The sequence below is a fragment of the Bombina bombina genome, chromosome 9 (genome assembly GCF_027579735.1).
Source record: "Bombina bombina isolate aBomBom1 chromosome 9, aBomBom1.pri, whole genome shotgun sequence".
Lineage (NCBI taxonomy): Eukaryota > Metazoa > Chordata > Amphibia > Anura > Bombinatoridae > Bombina > Bombina bombina.
The window spans coordinates 190981673-191006996 of record NC_069507.1 but is presented as its reverse complement, the minus strand read 5'-3'; the positions used below and the strand labels follow the sequence as shown (position 1 = coordinate 191006996).

At 39.2% G+C, this 25324-nt stretch overlaps 1 protein-coding gene across 1 annotated transcript in view; it reads left to right on the top strand.

Moving 5' to 3' along the window:
* CNNM1 (cyclin and CBS domain divalent metal cation transport mediator 1) overlaps nt 1-25324 on the top strand; it is a 421587-nt gene that overhangs the window by 241115 nt on the left and 155148 nt on the right. Inside the window, exon 8 of the mRNA XM_053692543.1 lies at nt 296-459. Within this exon, the coding sequence (XP_053548518.1) occupies nt 296-459 (164 nt within the window). The remainder of the gene's footprint in view (nt 1-295; nt 460-25324) is intronic.

The following is a 25324-nucleotide window of genomic DNA, read 5'->3' as shown; positions in this document are numbered from 1 at the left end:
TATTACAGAAGCAGCTGATTTTCAAAATGAGCTTTATTTAAATTACACTTGTATTATTTTGAGGAAATAATGCTCTGCTTTGTTTCACTAATTTTGGTAGTTAAAAAAAATATGATAAATATGATGAACGGTAAATACTGAAATGAAGTTTCATTGAAGATTAATTTTATATCCATTTCTGGTCTGTGAAGTATTGCAGACTTTAAAGTATAACAACTTTAATGCATGGCCTGTTCTCTATTGTTTGTCAATGTTTCTTTTTGCTTTCTTTTCCTTCCTTCTGTATTGTCCGTAGTAAACAGATCCCCTTCTCGCTGTAGTGGTTTGAACCGTTCTGAATCTCCTAACCGTGAAAGGAATGACTATGGGGGCAGCACCAACCAATTAAGCAATAGCAACAACAATCTTTATATACCAGATTACTCTGTACATATCCTTTGCGATGTGCAGTTCATTAAGGTAATTTGCTGGCTTGGTATCTTCCCATGAGTTTGTTCTTGTTCAAAAGAATGAAATGCTATGATAATCCTTTTGTATAACAAGTGACAAAACCCAAGTATATACCATGGTTTTGTAATTACTAATAGTTGTTTTAATGTAATTTTTTTTTTTGTTACAAAAGTACAGTCTTTTTTTAAGTACAGAAACATTTTGGTGAGAAATACTATATATGGTTTACCCATACATACCAGTAAATTTGGTGCAGTAAGGATGTTCAGTATATTTATGTATAGCATATTTTCTGTGTTGTATAGTATTTTAGAACTAGAGGTAGAAAACTCTTTGGGGTAGATTTAACAGGCAGCGGATTCTGCTTTCTACCCCCAAAGTTTCTGGCTCGCCGAAAACAGCGGTCATAGGACCATTGCTCCTTAACTTGTCCGTCACCTTTTAGGGATGATTGACACCCCTGCTAGCGTCCGATTGGCCGCCAATGTGCAGGGGGCAGCATTGCACAAGCATTTCACAAGAAATGCTTGTGCAATGTTAAATGCCGACAGCGTATGCTGTCGGCATTTAGCGAGGTTGGGCGGACATGATTCGCTACAGTGAATCATGTCCACTCGCCTCTTGTTAAATTGACCCCTAAATCCAAATTGGGCTGGGAAAGGTTTGGATTTCGGAATAGTTTGGACTTTGGAATATTTACAGCAGTAAAATGGGACAGTTTGGAGAAGGTATTGAACTGAGTGTAAACAAAATTGTTTTATGTCAGGGCTTCACAAACCCATGAGCCAGAGAGTCACTGTCTCCTAGAATTTTACCCCTGGCTCCTAACGTTTTGGGTTATTCTATATATATATATACTGTATGTGTGTGTGTGTATATATATATATATATATATATATATATACACACTAAATATCACTATCTGGCTTCTAAATAGTCTTACTGGCTCCTAGATTTTAAACAGATTTGTCAACCCCTATCATGTCATTTAGGCAATATTTACATGTCATAATACAGCTTATACATGCAACATAAATGTAGTTGTTTTATATCATTTTTTTTTATTTTTAAATAATTTTTATTAAGGTTCATCAAGCAATACAAAGGAAACAGAATTCTGCATGAGACGTTGATGCAAAAATTTACATTTGTACACAGTAAGAAACACTAAGCACCACATCCCATTACAGCACATTTAATAATGTAGTATAGCATGCCTTCTAACTAATATTGAGGGTCTCTCCTAGACCCTACCCACACCTACACCTTAAAGAAGGCAACCTATGAATAAGGGACCCCTTTTGGGCCCCATCTAAAATGTAGAACCTTATTTTATTTTTTAAATTGTTTCTAAATCTGATAGGCCCCCTATGGACCTTATACTCAACATAATAACAGCTGCAGTAAATAAACTGGACTTGTGGGTGCCAAACAAAGGTTTCCTAAAAGTTAAGGTATAGCTAAGAATCTGGAATATATAGAAATATGCTATGTCCAAGACACCTGCCTAAGGTTCATAAGAAAAAATTGTCATATTAATACTGGCACATTAAGCTGCAAGATGTTAAGGTTAAACTGCAAGAAGTAACTGCAGTAAGCTTTTAGTAATATAATCTCTAGGCACCATAATAACAAGAGGAGCAAAGTATAGTATAATCTATGGAAGGTTTCCCTAACCATTAGACAAATAAATCAAAGAGCCCAATATATTATGGGTGAAACATCAGGGCATATCCATATAGAATATACTAGTTGCAAACCAAATGTAGAGCATCACCACAATAGGTAACCTATTTACAGAGAACTCCAATCAGTGAGGTAACTTATAAACTTTATACTAAGACTATATTGCTTCATCTAAACACGCTTATCCTAGCAATAGCGTAGTAGTTTTACACATGCAACCCCACATTAAATATTACACTGAAAACATTTAAAATTCTAGAAAACTATATAGATTGCACACTCTCTTTTATGGTAGCATAGCCCCTCGTAATGTATAGTTTAATCTATGGAAGGTTTCCCTGACCATTAGACAAATAAATCAAGGAGCCCTTTATATTATGGGTGAAACATAAGGGCATATCCACATAGAATATACTAGTTGCAAACCAAATATAGATCATCACCACATTAGGCAACTTATTTACAGAGATCTCTAATTAGTGAGGTAACTTATAAACTTTATACTAATACTATGTTGCTTTATCTAAGCATGCTTATCCTAGCAATAGCATAGTAGTTTTACACATGCAACCCCACATTAAATAATACACAGAAGACATTTAAAATTCTAGAAAACTGTTTATATTGCACACTCTCTTTTATGGTAGCATATCTATATAGCTGGCTAAATATGTCTCTCAAAAACAAGAAAAAAAGAAAATAAAGCGAATTATCATAGCTAGAAGGAGCTTATAAATATTAATTTTTCCCTTTGTCTAATATGGCTACATCAGGGTCTCAATGAGCGCTACCTTCTGATCTGGGGGTACAGGCCTCTGTCGGACCTACAGTATGGCAAATGTGAATTAGAGGAGGAGGACTACTCTTCGTCAAACAAACACAGCACCCTTATCTCCTAATAGAATCCCAGGTTCTATTACATGTCGCTATCTTATTAATAGACTGGGGTTTGGGCAGATCTATTTCGGCTAGCCGTCTTTCCCCTTGCCTCATGGGGTAGTAATCAATATGTAGATATAAGCCAAGCTAACATCAGACCCAAGGACACAACAATATTAAGTATATGAATAACGTCTCGGCATCAGGTATAGCAGTTCTCTGGGCCGTGTATAAACTCCAAGTACAGGAGAGGAGCAGTTCTGGGGTGAGGTTAGATCCGGCCTAGCAGTCCAAAAGTTATCTTAATGCCTTTTACTTTACCCAACCCCGACTCTTGTATCAACACTGAGATCCAGAAGGCCTCCAGATATCCGCTGTATCGCTTTGGGAGCCGAATCTATCATACACTCCAACGTGTGCCACGACCCTAGGCCGCAGCCTTTGCAGAGATCTAGGGCAGCAGGGTAACAGTGTGCCACCAACACCAAACGTTCCTCCGTAAAGCCTTTCGTAGTGGAGCCGGCTGGTCTCCCCCACGTGTCCAGTTAAGCGGCAGTAGTCTGGATGTTTCCAACAGAGCAACCGTCATGGGCCTCTGCAGTTTATTGTGCGGTGTTGATAACCGCTGCCGTCGCAGCTGTCTCCATCTCAGGCGGGTCATTTACTTTAGGCATTCCTAGGTTGCTGACGTCTCTCTGCTGTCCCTTCTCCAGAAAAGTGGCTCCGGTAAGTATGCTTTCATCCTGCAGCTGTGGATTGCTGCTCCTAGTCCATGGAGCTGTCACTTCCATCATATTGAGCCTGCAAGTTTGCGTCATGGGAGCCTCAATTAATTTCATGAGGCGGTCAAATCTGCGGTGCATCTACCGCTCAGACTCAGCGAATAGGGCTTGTATCCTAAAGTAAAAGTCCTCCTCCATGTTGTAAATATTAGGCAGGGGGGGGGGCATGCCTGATGAAACGGCCGTTAGAGCTGAGAAACGCGTAGCATATTGTCATATGCTCACCTGAAGGATTATACTATTTTTAAGCTACTTGTCAAAATAATAAAGACTTTGATTTTATCCCGTGGCTTTGATCCTTACTTGGGTGAGATCTTCACTACCATACATCTGCATTGAAAGGAAACTGAGACCGGAGGGAGCTAGCTGGTTAGCTCTGATAGCCAGCCTGCGTCTACAAGCACAAAGGTGTGCTCTGTGAAATTGCCCTTTACCCTGTGCAAAGATTTACTGCTGCTGTAGCCATTTTCCAAAACAGATACACACATTTGGGCGCCTCTCTTGTGTTTACATATTTTACAGATTTACTACCCTGCAGTGGAGGAAGGGAGAGTGCAGCCTGGACTTTGGTGCAGGACTCGTATCGCTGGAAGAAACTTTCATTTACATTTGGATTCCTGGTACCTGAGGTGTAAAGTTTAATCAAAGTTGGGACTTAGTCAAAGACTCATTAAATGACTTTGATATGACATTATATTACACGTGATCTAAGCCACATTACCAATTTGCCTCTTGTGGTTACAATCATATCCTTTTTGTATTTCTCATATGTTATATAATCATTGATCTTCATTCACACAGCGCCCTCTAGTGACTTTTTGTTACTTCATAATCTATAGTATATATTTATATTTCTTTCCTATGGCATGGAGAGTCCACGGCATCATTCCAATTACTAATGGGATATTCAACTACCGGCCAGCGGGAGGAGGCAAAGAGCACCCCAGCAAAGCTGTTAAGTGTAACTTCCCTTACCCATAATCCCCAGTCATTCTCTTTGCCTCTGTCAATGGAGGATGTGCAAATACGGTGTCTGAAGATATTTAATCCTTTTATGGGTACTTTTCCCTGCAAGTAAGGTTTGGGGTCTAGCTGTGTCCATGTCAAACTCTTTAGTAAGAGTAGTGGTGACTTTTAGCAGTTAAACTTTTGCTACTGCTTTGCAGAAAGCCTGGGTTGGTTACTCTGTTCTTTCTTTTACCACAGGTCCCTGACAGGGAGTGGAGTACCGTTCACACCTTAGTAGCTGTTATCTACCCTGCAGCTGGATCCACAGGTAAGTGCTTTCGCCTTCTAAGTACTGAAGGACAGCACTTTTGAGGTTAACCCTCAAGTGGATATCTTTTAGGACTCAGTTTATCCTTATATGGTTAAGGGTACATTCAGGGGCAACTTTATTGGCAACAGGGTCAATCTACAGACACGTTATAAATGAGACCGAGAGACTTAAGGGTTAATGAAGCTTGCTTGCATTTCCCCTTAATTACTTGGCAAGGTTTTTTTTTTTACTTATGTTTGCTCAGCTTTTATTTTAATGGGAAAAATGAATCTGTGCATGGTACTTTATTTGAACCGTTTTCATTATCGCACGCTTATTAGCTGTGCCACAGTTCTTTTTCGGACGCTCACGTGACTTCCGCATTCCGCTTTATAAGAGCAGAGCTTCGTGAGTTGAGAAGTGCAGGCTTTTACAGCCTTTGCTGATCGGATTGTACGCTTAGAGGGAAGGATCTCTGCTGGAGAGTCTCGCTCCTCTTACTAGTGGGATACTGAGTCCGGTCACGGTAAGAGCCTCAGACAAGCGCTTAGGTCTCTTGTCTGAGGTTGGGTCTTAGAGTGCTAATAATTTTTTTGCCATCAGTAGTGTTAGCCCCTGTGTTAAAAGTTTTCACTTTTTTCTTTGAACATATTGTTTATTTTGGGATCGACCTTTTATAATTTTTCTCATATTTTTTATTCTCATTCTAATTGGTCTTTTTTTAGTGGGGACTTATAACTGTAACTATGAACTCAGAACAGGATCAGTCCATCTCTATGGATAAATGTTTATTAGGTTTATTTTGTTCCTCATGCTTAGCTAAGACTTTAAAATTCAAAGACAAGTTACTCCATTCTGAGCCAAGTGATATTGCTGTGCGTGACATGCCTCAGCTTTCTCCTCAAACGTCCCAAGGTTTAATTGTTTCTTATTCTGTGCCTTCTGTTTCCTCTCAACCTCCTGGGGGTGTTTATTTACCAGGTGATTTTGCCGCCCAGATAACTTCTGCAGTATTTGCGGCTTTGTCTGCTTTCCCTACTTTGTGTAAGAGGAATTCTAAATATTTGTCTGCTAGTAGTTTCTGACCCCTCTAAACCTGCGCTGGTCAACCCTTTCTCAAATGTCTGATGAGGAGGATACTTCAGTAGCTTCTGAATGTGAGATCTCAGACTCTGACACTATGGGAGGAAAATCTTCTGAATCTGAAGAAGTTAATTTTTGATTTAAGCTTGAACATCTCAGGTTGCTTCTGAAGGAGGTTCAAGCTACTTTGGATGACTCTGATCTTTCGGTTGCTGTCAACCCCAAAAAGTCTTCTAAACTTAATAGAGTTTATGATACTCTTACATCTGAGGATGTTTTTCCTATTCCAGACAAGATGTCTGAAATTATAACTCAGGAATGGGATAAGCCAGGGGTTCTTTTTTCCCCTTCCCCTGTTTTAAAAAAGATGTTCCCTGTTTCTGTCTCCATTTGGGACTCATGACGCACTGTGCCTAAAGTAGGGGGGGCTATCCCTACTCTAGCTAAAAGAACTACCATTCCTATAGAGGATAGTTGTTCATTTAAGGATCTAATGGATAAGAAGTTAGAGGCGTACTTAAAGAAGATATAAATCCATCAAGATTACAGTGGCAGCCTGCAGCAAGTATTGCCATGGTTGGGGGAGCAGCATCTTATTGGTGCGTTGCCCTGTCTGATCTGATATCAGAAGAGACTACGGTAGAGGAGATCCAATATAGGGTCAAAGCTCTTAAACTAGCCAATACCTTTATCTGTGATGCCAACATGCAGGTTATTAGATTGGAGGCTAAGATTTCTAGCTTCACTGTTCTAGCTCGCAGAGCTCTGTGGTTAAAATCTTGGTCAGCTGATTTATCTTCAAAGGCCAAGCTTTTGGCTTTACCTTATCAGGGTAAAACTCTCTTTGGTCCTGGTCTGGCGTAAATCATTTCAGAGATGTCTCCTATGTGCCATCCACATTCCAGGAGTGGACAATTGGGAGGCAGATTTTCTGAGCAGACAGACTTTTCATCCTGGGGAGTGAGCTCTCCATCCGGAAGTGTTCTCCAGGATAACCCTCAGGTGGGGGGTTCTGGAGTTGGTTCTGATGGCATCTTGCCAAAACGCCAAGCTTCCAAAGTACGGTTCAAGGTCAAGAGATCCCCAGGTCGCCCTGATAGATGCCCTGGCGGTTCCTTGGGATTTCGGTCTAGCATACTTGTTTCCTCCATTTGCTCTCCTTCCACAAGTCATTGCTTGTATCAAGCAGGAGAGAGCGTCTGTGATTCTAATAGCTCCAGTGTGGCCTCGCAGGATCTGGTTTGCGGATTTGGTGAAGATGTCATTTCTTCCACCTTGGAGGTTACCTCTGAGGAAGGATCTTCTAATTCAGGGTCCATTCCTCCATCCAAATCTAGATTCTCTGAAGCTGACTGCTTGTAGATTAAACGCCTAGTCCTGTCTAGACGTGGTTTTTATGAAGCGGTCGTTGAGACTATGCTTTAGGTTCGTAAACCTGTTACTCACAGGATTTACCATAAAGTATGGCGTAAATACCTTTTTTGGTGCAAAGCTAAAGGTTTCTCCTGGAGTCGGGTGAGGATTCCCCAAATTTTATAGTTTCTTCGGGATGGCCTGGAGAAAGGTTTTGTCAGTCAGTACTTTAAAGGGTCAGATTTCTGCACTATTTCTGTCTATTCTTTTGCACAAACGTCTGGCAGATTTACCACATGTTCAAGCCTTTGTTCAGGCCCTGATCAGAATCAGGCCTGTGTTTAAACCTGTTGCTCCTCCTTAGAGTCTTAACCTAGTTCTTAAAGTTTTTTTTTTTTTTTTTTTGAATTTCAAAAGTTTATTGAGATCAAAAACTGTTACATCGAGATAAAATACATAAAGTAAATTGCGTTTTGAAACAATACACTTCAGATGTGTGCGTAGAATAAGGCGGGGGGAAGGGGGAAATAGGGATAAACATAACCATGGTTACAGTCATTAAACAACATATAGTTTGTGATGATGTCGTGCAACATGCGTTTCACTCCAGCGTGAGTCCGGGTTTTTATTGACAGCGTATGAGGCAGTAATTTGTGTGAAGTTATATTGGAGTATTTGGGCGTGGTTTGAGATGATATGTTCGTGTGTATGTCTCCCACATAGAGGTCATTTGGGCATATAAGTCCATGTTTTTGTTTTTCATGTAGGAGTATTCTTCTAGAGATATTGAGCGGTGGCACTCAAAGTGCCATTGGCTGAGGGACGGTACGGTCTCTGTCTTCCATTTCCTAGCGATCAGAATTTTAAGGCTATTGCTTAGTATGTACAGTAGTTTTTTTGATGGGGTGGGTAGCTTGGTTGGGACTTTGTTGAATAGCCACAAGCACGGGTCAAGGGGTACATCGACTCCTAATATTTTACTAGATTCTCTGGCTATTTCAGCCCAAATAGGAATTATTTTGTTACATTGCCACCAGATATGAGACATGTGACATTCCGAAGATCCACATCTCCAACAATGTGCTGACTTAAGTCTATATATTTTTTTGCACCTTTCTGGTGTCAGGTACCATCTTTGCATGATTTTTAAATTAAGTTCTACAAATTTACTTGAGACTGAAGATTTTTTAATATTTGCGAAAATGTATAGAGCGTCTGCATGTGAGATGTCTGTTCCTAGTTCCTGATTCCATCTGTCGATGTAATGTGGAAGGGTTCCGTGTGGTTGTTGTGACAGTATTACTTGAATGATAGAGAGTGCATGTCTGGTTGGGGTGGTTTTGCTACACAAAGATTCAAATGGCGTCATTGTTCTTGTCAGGTTGTTAGATTGTGGGTGGGAAATAATGTAAGAGTGGCATTGTCTGTAGAAAAGCCAGTCCCTGAAGATTTCAAACCCTGCTGAAATCAGGTCGTCTGTATTTGGAGAGTGGTGTTCGTTTCCAAGGTGGTGTACTTGTAGGGATCGGGTAGATGTTCCCAGTAATTTAGGGGTTATAGAAAGGCCAGGTTTAAATTCAATGTTATGTGTTAGTGGCGTTAAGGGCGAATATTTGGAGGATATATTTGGGTATTCTATGAGGGTCTTATCCCAGATTTTAAACGTTTCTAATATTGGTTGGGAGGTGGTTTTTAAGAATTTGATCCTGTCTTTTGGTGTCCAGCATAGCTGCCCCAAGTGTCTGAACTGAGTAAGATCGTGTTCTAGTTGCACCCAGGCTTTGTTGGTTATGTTTGAGTGCCAATCTACAATGCGCTGTAAGAAGGTGGCTTGTCTATATCGGTAGAAGTCCGGTACCCCTAAGCCTCCCATCTCTGTGGGGAGGAGCATGATTTTTTTGCTAATTCTTGCTTTTTTATTAAACCAGATGAAATCTAGTATGGTCGATTGTAGTGATTTTAAATAGCTTTTGGGGAGGGGGATAGGCAATGTTTGAAATAGGTAAAGGACCCTTGGGAGTATGTTCATTTTAACGATATTAATCCTTCCCAGCCAGGATATGTATAACTTTTTCCAGGAGGAGAGGTCTATGATTATCTTTTTGAGTAGGGGCTTATAGTTTTCTGTAAAGAGCTGGTCTGGCGTTTTAGTGAGTTGGATTCCTAAGTATTTGAGTGAGGTCTGTTGCCAGCGGAACGGACAGACCTGTTGGATTGGGTGTACGTCCGATTGCGGGATATTAATATTCATGATTTCTGATTTGCTTTTGTTAACTAAAAAGTTGGATGCTCTGCCGAAATCGTCTAATTGACTGAGAATGGTGGGTATAGTGGTTAAGGGGTTTGTTATGCAGAATAAAATATCATCGGCGTATAGCATGATTTTGTGGTGTGTATCCTGTATTTGTACTCCTGTTATCATTTGGTGACTGCGGATTTTCTGTGCTAGGGCTTCTATTGCACAAGCAAATAGGAGCGGGGAGAGGGGACAGCCCTGCCTGGTTCCATTGGTAATGCTAAAGGGGGCCGAAAGTGACCCATTCACCCGGACTCTAGCGGTGGGGGTAGAGTACATGGCAAATATACGGTCTGAAAAATCTTGACCTATACCCATTTTTTGGAGAACTATTTTTAGGAACTGCCAACCAACGCGGTCGAAAGCTTTCTCCGCGTCAGTTGACAGAACCATAAGTGGGATGTTTTTATAGTTAGCGTATTCTATTAGCTGGGTGATCCTGACAGTATTATCCTTTGCTTCCCTTGTGGGAACGAACCCAACTTGATCATTTCCTATCAGCTGTGGTAGAACAGTATTTAGTCGTGTTGCGAGTATTTTGGCGTAGATCTTTAGATCGGTATTTAACAGGGAGATTGGTCTATAGCTTTCCACTAATTCAGGGTTTTTACCGGGTTTGGGTATGTGTGAGGATTTATTATATAGTTAATATGAACCCAGTTGTATCTACTCCACTCAGTCTCACACCAAACCTAGGTACCTTGATAAACTAGGAACCTTATTATGCTCATTGGTCATAGGTCAAAAGTAAATAACAACTATCTTTAGTTGCTGGAGATATGCACAACAATGTGAGTGTGCTAATACTCTCCTAAGTAATATAATAGCATTTGCTAAACAATAGATAATCTCTTTGGATATAGAATAAATTATAACTTTATGTAATTGAAGCTCTGTTAGTATCTCTTTAAATAGATTGTAGCTTATCACTCAGGTACGATGCTTTAATGTTCAGGTTAGTAAAGTTCATATGCAACCTTATTTATGAATGCAGCAGAATAGTTATGGCAGTGTATTGTATGCAGAAATAACCAGGATATATGCAGAGGATGTTAAACATGCACACTTTCCATTAGTAACGTATATGTATAAGCTTGATTTGTTAGTATATACAGTCTTAGGAACATATGAAATTAGCGTAACTTCAGCAATAACTTTATGTTTAGTACGATACCCAACACTTCATGACCAGCGTGTACTTGTGAAGACTTTGCTTGCTAGCAATTCAGTTGTCCTGAGAAGCAGTGTAGAATCCGGCAACAGAGAGGAGCTGCGACACTGACTCCCGGAGTGCTGATGTGCTGAGTGCTGATGACGTCAGACGCCGAACTACTGCAGACACGCTGTATGTCAGTTAGCGTTTCAGAATGAGGTATGCTGTCCTGTGATTGAAGAGAACTTTGCAGATATAAAGTTAGAAAACAACTTGACGAAAATGGAGAGAGCTTCTTGAAAGTTGTGATCACTCCTCATGAGAATCAAATTACCAAGCATCGATGAATTAGAGAGGAGGGCTTATAAAGGCATAACGGTCATGTGATATTATGTTTAAAGGGACAGTGAAACGTGGAAAACATGAAGTATAGAGATTGGGAATTACTGTGATATGACAGGACACCCCCCTTAACGATCTGCTCCGCAGATCAGGGTTTGGGACGGTCTGGATGTCTGCGATGAAACAGAGATACCAATCTAGGGGCTGATAAGTTAGTGGATGGTTCCCAAGAATCCTCTTCTGATGAATAATTTTTCCACCGAACTAAATACTGTAGAGAATTCTTATAGAATCTAGAATCCAAAATGGAATCAACTTCATATGATACTTCATCCTCAATGAGTGTCGGAACTTGAGTTGTCAAGACTTGATCTCTGACTGGAACATAAGGTTTCAAAAGGGATACATGAAATGTTGGATGTATCTTAAAAGAACTTGGTAGTTGTAAAGTGACAGCATTAGCATTAACAATCCTAATAATTTTGTAAGGACCAATAAACAGAGAACCAAGCTTTTTACTGGGAATGTGAAGCTTCAAGTGTTTAGAAGACAACCAAACTAGATCTCCCACCTTATACTCAGGAGGTTTCGTTCTCCTTAAGTCATAATAACGTTTTTGCCTTTCTTGAGATTGTAGTAAAATCTGTTTTAGTTGAATGAATCCTTCAGCAATTGTATTCACAGTGTCATTTACCAAGGGACAAGAACTTTCTGATCTTTGAAGAAGATGATAAGAGGGATGAAACCCATAGTTAATGAAAAATGGAGTTGTATTGGTAGATGAATTAATGGTGTTATTATATGAGAATTCAGCAGTAGGTAGAAGAGAAGACCAGTTGTCTTGCTGAAATGTACAGTAGCATCTTAGATATTGCTCTAAACTCTGATTAGTCCTTTCGGTCTGACCGTTTGTTTGAGGATGGTAAGCTGAACTCAAACGGCGATCAATATGCAAACTAGAACAGAGTTGTGTCCAAAATCGAGAGGTAAATTGTGTACCCCTGTCAGTCGTAATAGACTTAGGTAACCCATGCAATCTGACAATATGTTTGATGAACAAATCTGCTGTTTCTGAGGCTGTTGGCAAAGTGTGAATAGGTATAAAATGTGCCATTTTTGAAAAGAGATCCACAACAACCAGGATGACTGTGTTGTTAGAAGAGGGAGGTAGATCGACAATGAAGTCTAGGGCAATATCTTGCCAAGGTCTGTCAGCGATTGGAAGAGATAGAAGTAAACCATAAGGGTGAATTCTTTGAGATTTACATTTGGTACATACAGCACACCCTTGTATGTACTGTTTTACAGACTGAATCATATGAGGCCACCAGAAATCCCTTTGAATTAAATGAAGAGTTTTCTTGAAACCAGGATGTCCTGAAAGTGGAATATCATGTGCCATAGCTAAAATGTCATTCCTAAGAGATTCTGGAACATACAGTGCATGACCATGGTAAAAAAATCCATCATTACCTTTATGAATCCTAGAATCATTGATCAATGGATCATTCTGTTGTTGTTCTTTGAGAATAGATGTTTTCCCCACTAAGAGGCCAATGAATTTTTCTGGTGGTATTATTGAGTTTAGTTCAGAACTCTCAGTTAATGGAGTTGAATATCTAGATAGAGCATCTGCCTTTGTATTTCTTACTCCTGGACGATAAGTGATTATAAAATCGAATCTTGTAAAGAATAAACTCCATCTGACTTGTCTGGAAGAAAGACTTTTGTTAGTTTTTAGATATTGTAGATTACGATGATCTGTAAATATGATGATTGGAAATCTTGCGCCTTCTAATAGATGTCTCCAAAATTCTAATGCAGCCTTGATGGCTAGAAGTTCTTTTTCCCCAATTGGGTAATTAATTTCGGCTGAATTCATAACCCGAGAATAATATGCAACAGGATGAAGCATGTTGGTAGAAGAATCTCTTTGAGACAGAATGGCTCCTATTGCAAATTCGGATGCATCTACTTCTAATGTATATTGTTTCGATGGATCTGGGAATTGTAGAATTGGAGCGGTAATGAAACTATGTTTGAGAGCGTTAAAAGAATCATCTGCCTGTTGGTTCCAGTGGTATTTGTTATTCTTTCGGGTGAGTAGTGTGAGAGGTTTTGCGATAGTAGAGAAACCTTTAATAAATTTTCTATAAAAATTTGAGAATCCTAGGAATCTCTGGAGCTCTTTCTTATTTTTTGGAATAGGCCAGTTAGTGATAGCTTGTACTTTGTTGTCCTCCATGGATATTCCTTTTGGTGAAATATGATACCCCAGGAAGGAAATAGTATCAGAATTGAATATACATTTTTCTGCCTTAACATATAAATTGTTCTGTCTTAATCTTGAAAGAACTGTTCTGACATGTTGTATGTGATCCTCTTTGGAATTTGAATAAATGAGAATATCGTCCAAATAAATGACAATGTATGTGTCAAGTAAATCTTTGAAAACATCATTAATGAAAAACTGAAAAGTTGCAGGTGCATTGCACAAACCAAAAGGCATGACACAATACTCATAGAGACCATACCTAGTGCGAAAGGCAGTTAACCATTCATCACCTTTGCGAATTCTAATTAAATTATATGCACCTCTTAAATCCAGTTTGGTGAAAATGGTAGCTCCCTGTAACCTCTCTATGAGTTCTGGAATAAGAGGTAAAGGATATCTATTTTTTATTGTACATTTGTTCAGTTGTCTATAGTCAATTATAGGCCTGAGACTGTCATCTTTATTCTTCACGAAAAAGATCCCGGCACCAGCTGAAGATGTAGAAGGCCGAATAAAACCTTTCTTTAGATTTTCCTCAAGATATCCTTTGAGATGAAGCAGTTCTGGTTCAGAGAGTGGATATATACGACCATAAGGGATTTTACTGTTTGGTTTTAAATCGATAGGACAGTCGTAGGGTCTGTGGGGAGGTAGAGATTGAGCCTCAACCTTATCAAAAACATCATAAAAATCTGAGTACTCTGTTGGTATATTTGTGATATCAACCTGTAATATAGTTTGTGATTGTGTACAGTGTTTTTTACAATATGGTGAGTCGAAGGAAATAGTACCACTATTCCATGAGATGTTTGGTTGATGTTTCTTTAGCCATGAAAGTCCTAGAATTATGGGGTACAAAGGGGAATGAATAACCTCAAAGGTACACAATTCAGAGTGACCTGATGAAAATGTTAATGATAATGGATCAGTATGATGGGTAACAGGACCTGAATTGATAAAAGAACCATCAACAACTCGAATAGGTAATGCAATTAATTTTTTAATTGTAGGAATCTTGTGATTTTCAACAAAGGATGAATGAATGAAATTATTAGTTGCTCCTGAATCGATTACCACCTGGGCTTTAAGTTGATGTTGATCCCACTGTAGACAAACAGAAAGAGTAAAGTGAGATGAGTTTTTTATAACAGTCTCATTTAAATGAGCTATCTCTTGCTTACCCTTTTTTGATTTTAACAGAATTGGACACTCCTTTACTCCGTGATCCTTAGCAGCACAATATAAACAAAGATTAAGTTGTCTTCGTCTAGCCTTTTCTTCAGGTTTAAGAGGACCTTTGACAAAACCTATCTCCATAGGCTCATCTGTTGAACGGACAGTGGAAACTGAATGAGAGCTATAGGCTTTCTTGGGGGATAATTCTGATGACCCTCTTTCAATCTTCCTTTCCCTCAAACGACGATCAATAGATATAGACAAGGTCATAAGATTTTCTAAGTCCTTAGGAATAACCACACGTGCCAATTCATCTTTTAGAGCATCCGCTAATCCAATATGGAATTGATTTGTCAAAGCTGGGTTATTCCACTGTGTGTCAGGTGCCCATCTTTTGAAATCAGTTATATATTCTTCTACAGGGCGTCTACCTTGTCGCAGATGTCTGATAGAATTTTCTGCTGAAGCTTGTTTGTCGTGATCTTCATATAGTAAGGACATGGCATTAAAAAATGATTCTAATGAGTTTAAGATAGGATCTTCTTTCTCATAGTATGCATTAGCCCATGCCTTGGCTTCACCAGTGAGATAAGAAATTACTGTTAGAACTTTAACCCTTTCGGTAGGATAGGTTCTTGGTTTCAATGAAAATAATAAAGTACATGAATTTTTAAAGTCTCTAAATTGAGTTCTGTCTCCAGAAAATCTCTCAGGTGGACATATTTGTGGCTCAGGAGAAACAAGAGGTGACGGTAAAGTTTGAGCAGGTACATGATCCCTAATATATTTTCGTAATTCCTGATTTTCAACTTGGAGGTCCCTAAGACCCTGGATCATTATATCCATATTTTGAGAAAGGGTTCCAACACGGTTGGACAATTCAGTAACATCCATTATAGATACAAGTGGGTTAAGGGAGGCTTGGTAATATGTGAGGATTTATTATATAGTTAATATGAACCCAGTTGTATCTACTCCACTCAGTCTCACACCAAACCTAGGTACCTTGATAAACTAGGAACCTTATTATGCTCATTGACTGAGGGTGACCTGTTTAGGTCAAAAGTAAATAACAACTATCTTTAGTTGCTGGAGATATGCACAACAATGTGAGTGTGCTAATACTCTCCTAAGTAATATAATAGCATTTGCTAAACAATAGATAATCTCTTTGGATATAGAATAAATTATAACTTTATGTAATTGAAGCTCTGTTAGTATCTCTTTAAATAGATTGTAGCTTATCACTCAGGTACGATGCTTTAATGTTCAGGTTAGTAAAGTTCATATGCAACCTTATTTATGAATGCAGCAGAATAGTTATGGCAGTGTATTGTATGCAGAAATAACCAGGATATATGCAGAGGATGTTAAACATGCACACTTTCCATTAGTAACGTATATGTATAAGCTTGATTTGTTAGTATATACAGTCTTAGGAACATATGAAATTAGCGTAACTTCAGCAATAACTTTATGTTTAGTACGATACCCAACACTTCATGACCAGCGTGTACTTGTGAAGACTTTGCTTGCTAGCAATTCAGTTGTCCTGAGAAGCAGTGTAGAATCCGGCAACAGAGAGGAGCTGCGACACTGACTCCCGGAGTGCTGATGACGTCAGACGCCGAACTACTGCAGACACGCTGTATGTCAGTTAGCGTTTCAGAATGAGGTATGCTGTCCTGTGATTGAAGAGAACTTTGCAGATATAAAGTTAGAAAACAACTTGACGAAAATGGAGAGAGCTTCTTGAAAGTTGTGATCACTCCTCATGAGAATCAAATTACCAAGCATCGATGAATTAGAGAGGAGGGCTTATAAAGGCATAACGGTCATGTGATATTATGTTTAAAGGGACAGTGAAACGTGGAAAACATGAAGTATAGAGATTGGGAATTACTGTGATATGACAGTATGATAGAGATATGAGCCTCTAATGATTGTGTGGAGAATGGACTGTTAGATGTAATGGAGTTAAAGAGGGCGAGTAAGTGTGGGGCTAGAATATCAGTGTATTTTTTATAATAGTAGGCAGTGTATCCATCTGGGCCTGGGGCTTTTCCAGTAGGAAGATCTTTTATGGTATTTCGTACTTCTGTTAGAGAAATGGGGCTTTTGAGAAAAGTTTGTTGGTCCTCAGTGATTGTCGTAAAATGTATGTCTGAAAGAAACTGATGTATGTGGTCTAGGGGGTCATGAATGATGTTAGGATGGGAAGCCGTGGGTGCAGCAGATATGTTGTATAGTTGTTCGTAATAGGCACGGAATGAGTCGGCAATAGCAGCTGGGTCGTGCAACGTTTTGGCTGCAGATTTTATAGTAAGAATGCAGTTGCGGTTCATGTTACGTTTTAGCCTACGGGCAAAGAGCTTGCTACATTTATTGTCTCCTTCATAATAGGATTTCTTAAGCTTAAAGGCAAGATTTTTGCATTCTTTGTCTATGAGGTGGGCTGTTGTCTGTTTAATGGATCATAAGTCTGCTATCAACTGTGTGTCTGTGGGGGGGTTTTTGAGTTGCATTTCTATATTGTTTAATTTATATAGGGATTCTTTTAGTAATTGTCTCTGTTGCTTTCTGTAATGGGATGAGATGCTAATGAGCTCCCCTCTTATTGTGGCTTTATGTGCTTCCCATGTGTTCTGAAGTGAGAGGACCGACCCTATATTCATATCAAAGTAGTTTTTGATAGTAGTTTGTATCTTTTCACTATATTGCGGTAAGTCTAGGAGTTCATCATTGAGCTTCCAAAGGTAGGCTGATTGGGGTGCAGAAGGCCAGGCTATTGAGCATAATACCATGAAGTGGTCTGTCCAAGGTGAGGGGATAATAGTTGAGTGCGTAGTTTTGGATAGTGTGGTGACATCTGTTAGTATGTAGTCTATGCGGGAGAAGCGGGAGTGTGGGTGGGAGAAGAATGTAAAGTCATCTTCATCAGGGTGGTGAACTCTCCAAACGCAGTGAATGGCTAAGTCTCTAAAGCGTTGTTTTATTAGTGAGATAGTTTTATGTGATACGGATGAAGTGTGAGTTGAGTTATCTCTAAAGGGGTCTAGTGTGATGTTGAGGTCGCCCCCCACTATTAACATTCCTTTAGAAATTTCTAAAATTTTCCTAGATAGGGACGATATAAAACTATCCTGGCCAGTGTTAGGGGCATAGGCGCTTACTAAAGTAGTAACTGTATTATATAGCTTCCCTACTAGGATGATATATCTACCCTCAGCGTCTCTATGGGAGTCGAACAGTTGGAAAGGAATTCCCCTTCTAATTAAGATTCCAACTCCGTTGGTTTTTGTTTTGTTAGAAGAGTAGTATGATGTGCCAAATTTAAAGAAGAAGGTTTTTGGTTCTTGCCCCTTTAAGAAATGTGACTCCTGTAAGAAGATTAAGTCTCCTTTTTTATTTTTGATGTCTCTAATCGCTATGCTCCTTTTATGTGGGTTGTTTAATCCTTTGGCGTTAATAGTTATAAAGGACAGTGTCCTGTTAATGCCAGTGGGTTTATTCATGTTGTCTAATATCTGGGGGAGTTTGTGCTGTTATAAGAGGCCTTAATGTCAGTGAAATGTGGCCACAACCCGGGCCCATGTGGAGTGTATATGCTGTTGTGTAAAGTTGGTGTTCGTTGCATGCAAGACATTTAACTGGAGACAGTAAGTGCAAAAGTTTAACAGTATGAATCATTACAATCAAAAAGTAACCATAAAAATAGGTAATTGGGGGAGGGAAATGGTGGAAAACCATAAATATGATTGAAATAACAGTCATTTCAATCAGAGGTCCTACAACAGTTTGGGCTTATGTAGGGAATTATGTAATAACAGTGTAAATAACGCATGTGTCAGGCTACAAATGTACATCTTCTAACTTAACAAAATAAACTCTAACTAGGTCACATGACAACTGAGAAGTTCGTATAAGTTTTCTCTACTTGTTATAACTGGAGAAGTCCTGGATAAGCTGTAAACATTTAACTAAATGGAACATGAAAGGAAACATAATATGCAACACAAGTGATAAATTAACAACAACATATTATACTTATTGCTTTAATGGATGGATCTCACCAATTATGAATGGTGCTTAATGTCCTTGTTCCAGTTCAGTCTCTAAGAGTGGAGGGAGAAACATTCAGCTTGTCCTTTCTTTTTTTGTACGGCTGTACTTTGCTCCAAGCTGTTCTCTGCAGGTTGGACATGTGTGCCTGGAGGCTGGTGTCCTGAGGGCTTTCATGAGACGTTGAAGGTGGGCCTGGTGGTTTCAGTGGAATCCCCAAACCTCTGGAGAGCTTGTCTAGATCCTGGATTCCTTTGTAGATAAGAGTTTGGCCATCATAGGGTATGATTAAGCTGAAGGGGAATCCCCAGCGGTATTTGATGTGTTTATCTTGGAGGATTGATGTGATGAATCGAGCTTCCCTGCGTTTCTGGATAGTGCTTTGACACAGGTCCGGGTATATTTGCAGATCATGATCTAAGTAAGATATCACGTGAGAGGATCTGGCTTTTTGCCAGATGGTCTCTCTGTCTGTAAATCTAAGAAACTTGAGGATAGTGTCCCTAGGTGGAGCATTTGGAGGCGGGGGGGGTCGAAGGGATCTGTGTGCTCTTTCGATTTCCATTGGCAGTGCTTGTGGATCTCCAATTAAGTGCTGAAAGAGGCCTTGTAGATAGGCCGATAAGTCGGCTGCCTTTATTAATTCGGGAATACCCCTGATGCGTAAGTTGTTCCTTCTTCCCCTGTTCTCTAAATCTTCAATTTTTCTTCCAGAGCTTCCATTTTTGAATCGTGAGTAGAGATATGATTATAAAGGGATCCTACTGTTTCAGTAGTGGAGTCTTGTGTTTCTTCCATATCTACTATTGAGTGATTCAAAATCATCTTTAGATGGGAGCTTTGCGATGTCCTGCTTAAGCTGTATGATATAATCCGGTGATGATATTATTTCAGAGGTAGTTTGTTGCTCAGTGGTCGGGGGCTCTGGCAGTTCTGGGTTGGTTGTTTGAAAAAAGGAACTCACCAGGGAGTTGCTAATAGGTTGGCTTTTAGTGTTCTTTTCCCCTTTGCTTTTATTCTTAGACGCCATGTTTGTAATTTGAGGAAGTTACAGTCAGATTTTAGAGCGTATTCTTATTTAGGGATGTGTGACTTGATTCAAGTTTTCTCATATAGGTTATGTGCTAAGGTTTTGTTATTGCATCTTTAGATAGACTTGCAGCGAGAAACTGTATGTGCATTACTTATGTGAGTTCTTTCTCGCTTCTTCTGGTCGCATTTGTAAAGTTAATCAATTATCCTGTGTGGCATGTCTCGTTTATGAATAAAGGTGAATATAGGCTGACCTGTGCGAGGGTGGACTTACATGTGCGCCTCTTTCAGCTGCGTTGTGGATCTGAGCAGCAAGTTTTGAGGGTGTTGTATAGTTCATTCATAACTTTTACTGCGTGTATTATAAATCAAAGATGGCGGCGTCGCGCTCTTCACCTCACATACCTTTTTGAGTGTTGCGAGCTAGACTGCGCTCGTTTAGCGAAAATGTTGATCACATTTGAGTCTCCTAATGTTTGTCTGCTATGTGCGGCCAGTTATTAGCAGTTATCACTGTTTAAGAGCTGAGATGTCCCGCTGTTGTAACGGAGCTGTGCTGTTATGCGGCCATCCGCTTCTTGGCCAAGCTCCGCCTCTCTAGTTCTTAAAGTTTTACAGCAGGCTCCGTTTGAGCTGATGCATGTTGTTGATATAAAGTTGTTATCTTGGAAGGTTTTGTTTCTAAATGCTATTTCTTCCGCTCACAGAGTTTCTGAACTTTCAGCTCTGCAGTGTGATTCCCCGTACCTTATTTTTCATGCAGATAAGGCAGTCCTTCGTAGTAAATTGGGGTTTTTCCATAAAGTGGTGTCGGATCAAAACATTAATCAGGAAACTGTTGTTCCTTCTGTTTGTCCTAATCCTTCTCATAAGGAAAGTCTTTTACATAACTTGGATGTTGTGCGTGCTCTAAAATTTTACCTACAACCTACTAAAGATTTTCAGCAATCTTTTGCCCTGTTTGTTGTTTTCTCTGGAAAGCGTAAGGGTTTAAGAAGTATGATTCGTTTTGCGTATGAGACTGCTGGACAGCATCCTCCTGAGAGAATTACGGCTCATTCCACTAGGGCTGTCTCCTCATCTTGGGCTTTAAAAAAATGAAGCTTCTGTGGAACAGAGTTGCAAGGTGGCAACATGGATCTCTTTGCATACTTTTTCCAAATTCTACAAATTTGATACTTTTGCCTCGGCTGAGGCCTCTTTTGGGAGAAAGGTTCTTCAAGCGGTGTTGCGTTGTGTTTAGGTCCTCCAGCCTTGTTCTCCCTCCCTGTTCATTCCGTGTCCTCTAGCTTGGGTATTAGTTCCCACTAGTAATTGGAATGACGTAGTGGACTCTCCATGCCATAGGAAAGAAAACAAAATGTATGCTTACCTGATAAATTTCTTTCTTTCTGGGCATGGAGAGTCCACGACCCTGCCCTCTTTTTAAATTATAATTCAGCATTTATTTTAGTAAACCTCAGTCACCGTTACACCCTTGGGTTTCTTCTTTTTCCATTTTCTTTCGGCTTAATGACTGGGGATTATGGGTAAGGGAAGATACACTTGTCGGTTAAAGAAGATGCGCTTGAAAAAGCTACCACACTCAGTATGGATAAGAAAAGTGTGGTAGCTTTTTCAAGTGCATCTTCTTTAACCCTACAGTTTTACTTCCAGGTTGTTTCTAGCAGAAACGCCCTATTTTGAAGTTGCTCTCACCACACACCTGTTAGTTATCTCCACTTCCCCTTTTTTGTACTTAGTTATACTTTCTGCTAACTGTCAAGGGAAGTTACACTTAACAGCTTAGGTGGGGTGCTTTTTGCCTCCTCCTGCTGGCCAGGAGTTAAATATCTCACTTGTAATTGGAATGACGTCATGGACTCTCCATGCCCGGAAATAACGAAATTTATCAGGTAAGCATACATTTTGGTTTTTTTTACAGTATGTTTAATAATTTGTAATAATTTTTATTAATATTTTTTAATATTTTATATGTAACATTTCAATAACGCGCATTGAAGTTAATCCCTACTTTGTGTAAGAGGAAATCTAAATATTTGTCTGCTAGTAGTTTCTGACCCCTCTAAACCTGCGCTGGTCAACCCTTTCTCAAATGTCTGATGAGGAGGATACTTCAGTAGCTTCTGAATGTGAGATCTCAGACTCTGACACTATGGGAGGAAAATCTTCTGAATCTGAAGAAGTTAATTTTTGATTTAAGCTTGAACATCTCAGGTTGCTTCTGAAGGAGGTTCAAGCTACTTTGGATGACTCTGATCTTTCGGTTGCTGTCAACCCCAAAAAGTATTCTAAACTTAATAGAGTTTATGATACTCTTACATCTGAGGATGTTTTTCCTATTCCAGACAAGATGTCTGAAATTATAACTCAGGAATGGGATAAGCCAGGGGTTCTTTTTTCCCCTTCCCCTGTTTTAAAAAAGATGTTCCCTGTTGCTGTCTCCATTTGGGACTCATGACGCACTGTGCCTAAAGTAGGGGGGGCTATCCCTACTCTAGCTAAAAGAACTACCATTCCTATAGAGGATAGTTGTTCATTTAAGGATCTAATGGATAAGAAGTTAGAGGCGTACTTAAAGAAGATATAAATCCATCAAGGATTACAGTGGCAGCCTGCCACTCTTTTTAAATTATAATTCAGCATTTTTTTTAGTAAACCTCAGTCACCGTTACACCCTTGGGTTTCTTCTTTTTCCATTTTCTTTCGGCTGAATGACTGGGGATTATGGGTAAGGGAAGATACACTTGTCGGTTAAAGAAGATGCGCTTGAAAAAGCTACCACACTCAGTATGGATAAGAAAAGTGTGGTAGCTTTTTCAAGTGCATCTTCTTTAACCCTACAGTTTTACTTCCAGGTTGTTTTTAGCAGAAACACCCTATTTTGAAGTTGCTCTCACCACACACCTGTTAGTTATCTCCACTTCCCCTTTTTTGTACTTAGTTATACTTTCTGCTAACTGTCAAGGGAAGTTACACTTAACAGCTTAGGTGGGGTGCTTTTTGCCTCCTCCTGCTGGCCAGGAGTTAAATATCTCACTTGTAATTGGAATGACGTCATAGACTCTCCATGCCCGGAAAGAACGAAATTTATCAGGTAAGCATACATTTTTTTTTTTTTTTACAGTATGTTTAATAATTTGTAATAATTTTTATTAATATTTTTTAATATTTTATATGTAACATTTCAATAATGCGCATTGAAGTTAATCTTCATGGGCGCTAACCCACCTGCGTTAGTTCTAAATTGCGAACCTCGATGCGCTTTACGCATATTTTGCTTTCCTATGTTCTTTACATACACTTAGATTACGAGTTTTGCGTTCATATTTTATAACTGAAAAAAATGGCCATTTCAGCGTTAAAACAGCAACACAGCCATTACGAGTCTTGTCGATATAGCTGTACCGCAAGCTTTTTAGCCTGTAATGCATCATCAGTTCTGCACTCAAAAAAATTATGTTTTTTCATGGGATTCCCATAGCACTGCCATTACAAGTTTTGCGGTGAGGGTTAAAAGCTTGCGTTACAGCTTATACCAACACGATCCGTTCCACAATCTGAGACCAGTAGTTATGAGCTTTACGTAACAAAACTGTTACACATAACTCATAACTAAAATGTTACAAAGTACACTAACACCCATAAACTACCTATTAACCCTTAAACCGAGGCCCTCCCGCATCGCAAACACTATCTTAAATTTATTAACCCCTAATCTGCCGCTCCCGACATCGCCACTACTAATAACATTTATTAACCCCTATTCTGTCGCTCCCAGACATCGACACCACTATACTAAAGTTATTAACCCCTATTCCCCCACACCCCAACATTTCCCACACTATACTAAATATATTAACCCCTATTCCGCCATCTCCCTGACATCGCTGCCACTAAATAAAGTTATTAACCCCTAAACCTCTGGCCTCCTACATCACTATCAGTAAATAAACCTATTAACTCCTAAACCTCCAGCCCCCCACATCACCAAAAACTAAATTAAACTAGTAACCCCTAAACCTAACAACCCCCTAACTTTAAATTAAAATTACAAGATCCCTATCTTAAAATAAATAAAAACTTACCTGTGAAATAAAAAATAACAAGTTTAAACTATAAATTAAACTAACATTACTATTAGACTAAAATTAAAATAACTATCAATTAAATAAATTAAATTACTCATTAAAAAACCTAACACTACTAAAAAAAATTAAATCTACAGTTACAAAAATTAAAAATACTAAATTACAAAAAAAAAAACCGACTAAATTACAAAAAATAAAAAATACTAAATTACAAAAAATAACAAACAAAATTATCCAAAATAAAAACAATTACACCTAGGGGCCTATTTATGATGGTGCAAGCGGACATGATCCGATATAGCGGATCATGTCCGCTGCACATCGATAAATGCAGACAGCATACGCTGTCGGCATTTATCATTGCACCAGCAGTTCTTGTGAATTACTGGTGCAATACTGCCCCCTGCAGATTCGCTACCGATCGGGTTGATTTCTGTCCGACAGAATTCAAATCAGCCAATAGGAATGTGAGCTGCTTAAATCCTATTGGCTGATTTGAACTGCCAATAGGATTTTAGCAGCCCTATGTCCTATTGGCTGATATACATTTTTCAGCCAATAGGAATGCAATGGTACCCCCAGCAATGGGTAGATTAGGCTTAACTTTATTTTTATTTTGGGGGGTGGGGGTTTGTATACTGTTAGAGAGTCTTTTTTAGAAAAAGAGCTGATTTCTTAAGGGCAATGCTCTATAAAAGGCCCTTTTAGGGGCCCTTGGTAGTTTATTATAGATTAGGGATTTTTATTTTAGGGTGTTGGTTTTTTTTTTAAACAGGGTATTAGAATAGGAATAATTTTTATTGATTTGGATAATTTCGTTTGTTATTTTTTGTAATGGTAGTTTTTTATTTTTTTGTAATTTTAGTGTTTCTCTTGTAAGGTGTATCCAGTCCACAGATTCATCCTTTACTTGTGGGATATTCTCCTTCCTAACAGGAAGTGGCAAAGAGAGCACACAGCAGAGCTGTCCATATAGCTCCCCCTCTAGCTCCACCCCCCAGTCATTTGACTGGAGGTTAGGAAGAAAAAGGAGAAACCATAGGGTGCAGTGGTGACTGTAGTTTAAACATAAAGATCTACCTGACTTAATAGCCAGGGCGGGCCGTGGACTGGATACACCACAAGAGAAAGTAATTTATCAGGTAAGCATAAATTCTGTTTTCTCTTGTAAGGTGTATCCAGTCCACGGATTCATCCTTTACTTGTGGGATACCAATACCAAAGCTTTAGGACACCGATGAAGGGAGGGAACAAGACAGGTACCTTAAACGGAAGGCACCACTGCTTGTAAAACCAGTCATTCTCTTTGCCGGCTCTAAGCAATAGGGTCTCTCTCGGAAGGGTAAAGTGAATGTGGTGTTAGATTTGTAGTTTTTGTTCTACAAGCAAGAGTTTGTTATTTTTAA